General features: G+C 33.7%; 1 protein-coding gene across 2 annotated transcripts in view; it reads right to left on the reverse strand.

The window, feature by feature from the left end:
* Positions 1 to 1844, reverse strand: part of LOC122259064 (uncharacterized) — a 20295-nt gene extending 18451 nt beyond the window's left edge. The window contains exons 1-2 of one of the 2 annotated variants that reach the window (XM_086535933.1): positions 1596 to 1844; positions 505 to 717 (exon numbers count right to left, since the gene is read on the reverse strand). In XM_086535933.1, the coding sequence (XP_086392059.1) occupies positions 505 to 717; positions 1596 to 1829 (447 nt within the window). In that variant the 5' untranslated portion in view covers positions 1830 to 1844. Of the gene's footprint in view, positions 1 to 432; positions 718 to 1595 lie in introns of both variants that reach the window. The other variant, XM_086535932.1, reaches the window with a different exon arrangement.

Raw genomic sequence — 1844 nt, forward strand, 5'->3', positions numbered from 1 at the left:
TTCACTACTTTAATTTTATTCTCATGAGGTTCATATTCTCCAATGATATAGCCATTGTCATATTAACATTTTATACAAATAAAAATAAAATAAAATCAATATAACAAAAATAAATACATCTTTTAATGTCATATAAAATTCAAGAATGAAAACTGACAAAAAGGAGTCAGTTACAGCAGTATAAAAGAAAGCCAAAGTAGATAAAGGATGATAAACCCAAAACAAGGAACAGTATGATAGTGAAGGCAAGAAGTAAATATCCTGACAAGAACAGAAGGAAATTAAATGGAAATGAGAAGTGTGGGAAACAAAGAAAACACTCAGAGATTGGATGGAGACAGAAGGGAAAGAAAAAGAGCACAAAGAAAAACAGGTGACATGAATATGCATATCACCACTAGTAACAATTCTGTGCATCTCAATCTATCTTACAGGATGAAGGAAAATGGCAGGTTGGTGGTGGCAGTGATGGTGGTGGTGATCCTGAAGAGAGGAGAGACTCACTACAACAGATGATCCAACTCCTCCACCCTTATGGTTTGGTCTGCATTCTCTTTCCATGATTCCTGTTGCTCTGGCTACCTCACTGCTACCAGAGTCACTGCTTGGCTGTGGTGACTGGTCCAAACAGTGCATTATCTTCAAATGTTGTTGAATCTGGTCCGTTGTTACAATGGCTTGGCAGTGGTTGCACTCAATGATGGCATCTTCGCATCTCTGTACGGGTAGTAATAATAACACTTGTTAAAAGAATAACCTAAAAATACAAAATATATCCCAAATGCAAAAAATAAAATGAAAAAATTATAAATTTAGTTACTGTGTAAAAGTAAAATGGTCTTATTCAGCGACTCATACTCTAAGGGAGGGCCTTTTCATTTACCCAAATAAAGGGTGTTATATCTTCTCACAGTAAGATTCACTTTCTTCTCTGGATACCATCATTATATCATAAAATAATATTAACCATGAATTATGTGAACTCTATATTTTGATATGTAACATAGAAAAGATTAATTGTTTGTCTGTTTACATTTCTGCCAGGAATGTAAGAGGACAAAATCACATACAAAAAATTACTGACAAAATACCAGTTTGGTAATTACAAGCTATTTATTCTTTCAGATATGATGACCAATCATCACTTTGCCAATACATTATCTATATGCTCATATTTCATATCAATGACCTAGAAAATAATAGAAAATACACTCATCTGAACACACCCAACTTAAGTTGAACACCTTATGAGAAGGCCCAATTCAGAAGGGTTATAGTCAATGGACATTTGAAACAATAAAAATCTGAACTACTCTTACCAGTAAACAAATCCCAAACAATTAACCAATAAGAATTCATACACATCAAATATTCATTAAATCTCCTAAGTCTTTTATAATCAATAGAAATTTAATGATATGGCAAAACCCTTCAAGTTCTTCAATCTTGCACCATGAAACACAATTCATGAAAAAAAAAAATCACAGACAGAAATTACATGTTCTACTATATAGTCCCAACCAACCAATAAATAGAAAATATGGTTTAGTCATAAAAGCCATACTCTTACACATCATTCCATTAAAAAAACTTACTCCTGTACAGTTGACATAGTGGTTCTGAATTTGTGTAGCGCCATGGAACATTATACCACAATTAGGCAGTGGACACTTCACATAACTTTTCTCATACAATTGAGCATTCCATTCTGCTAGTTGGTCACAGCTGATGCTCCTCCGTACACCGTATTCAGAATCTTCGTCCTGAAAATGAGTGATATTGTATACGTGCACCAAATAAAGTGTAAATAAATTCATTGAAAGTGGCATAGGGAGGAGAAAGCA

The sequence above is a fragment of the Penaeus japonicus genome, unplaced genomic scaffold, assembly GCF_977035675.1.
Source record: "Penaeus japonicus unplaced genomic scaffold, GWHDUDI00000001_assembly GWHDUDI00000004, whole genome shotgun sequence".
Lineage (NCBI taxonomy): Eukaryota > Metazoa > Arthropoda > Malacostraca > Decapoda > Penaeidae > Penaeus > Penaeus japonicus.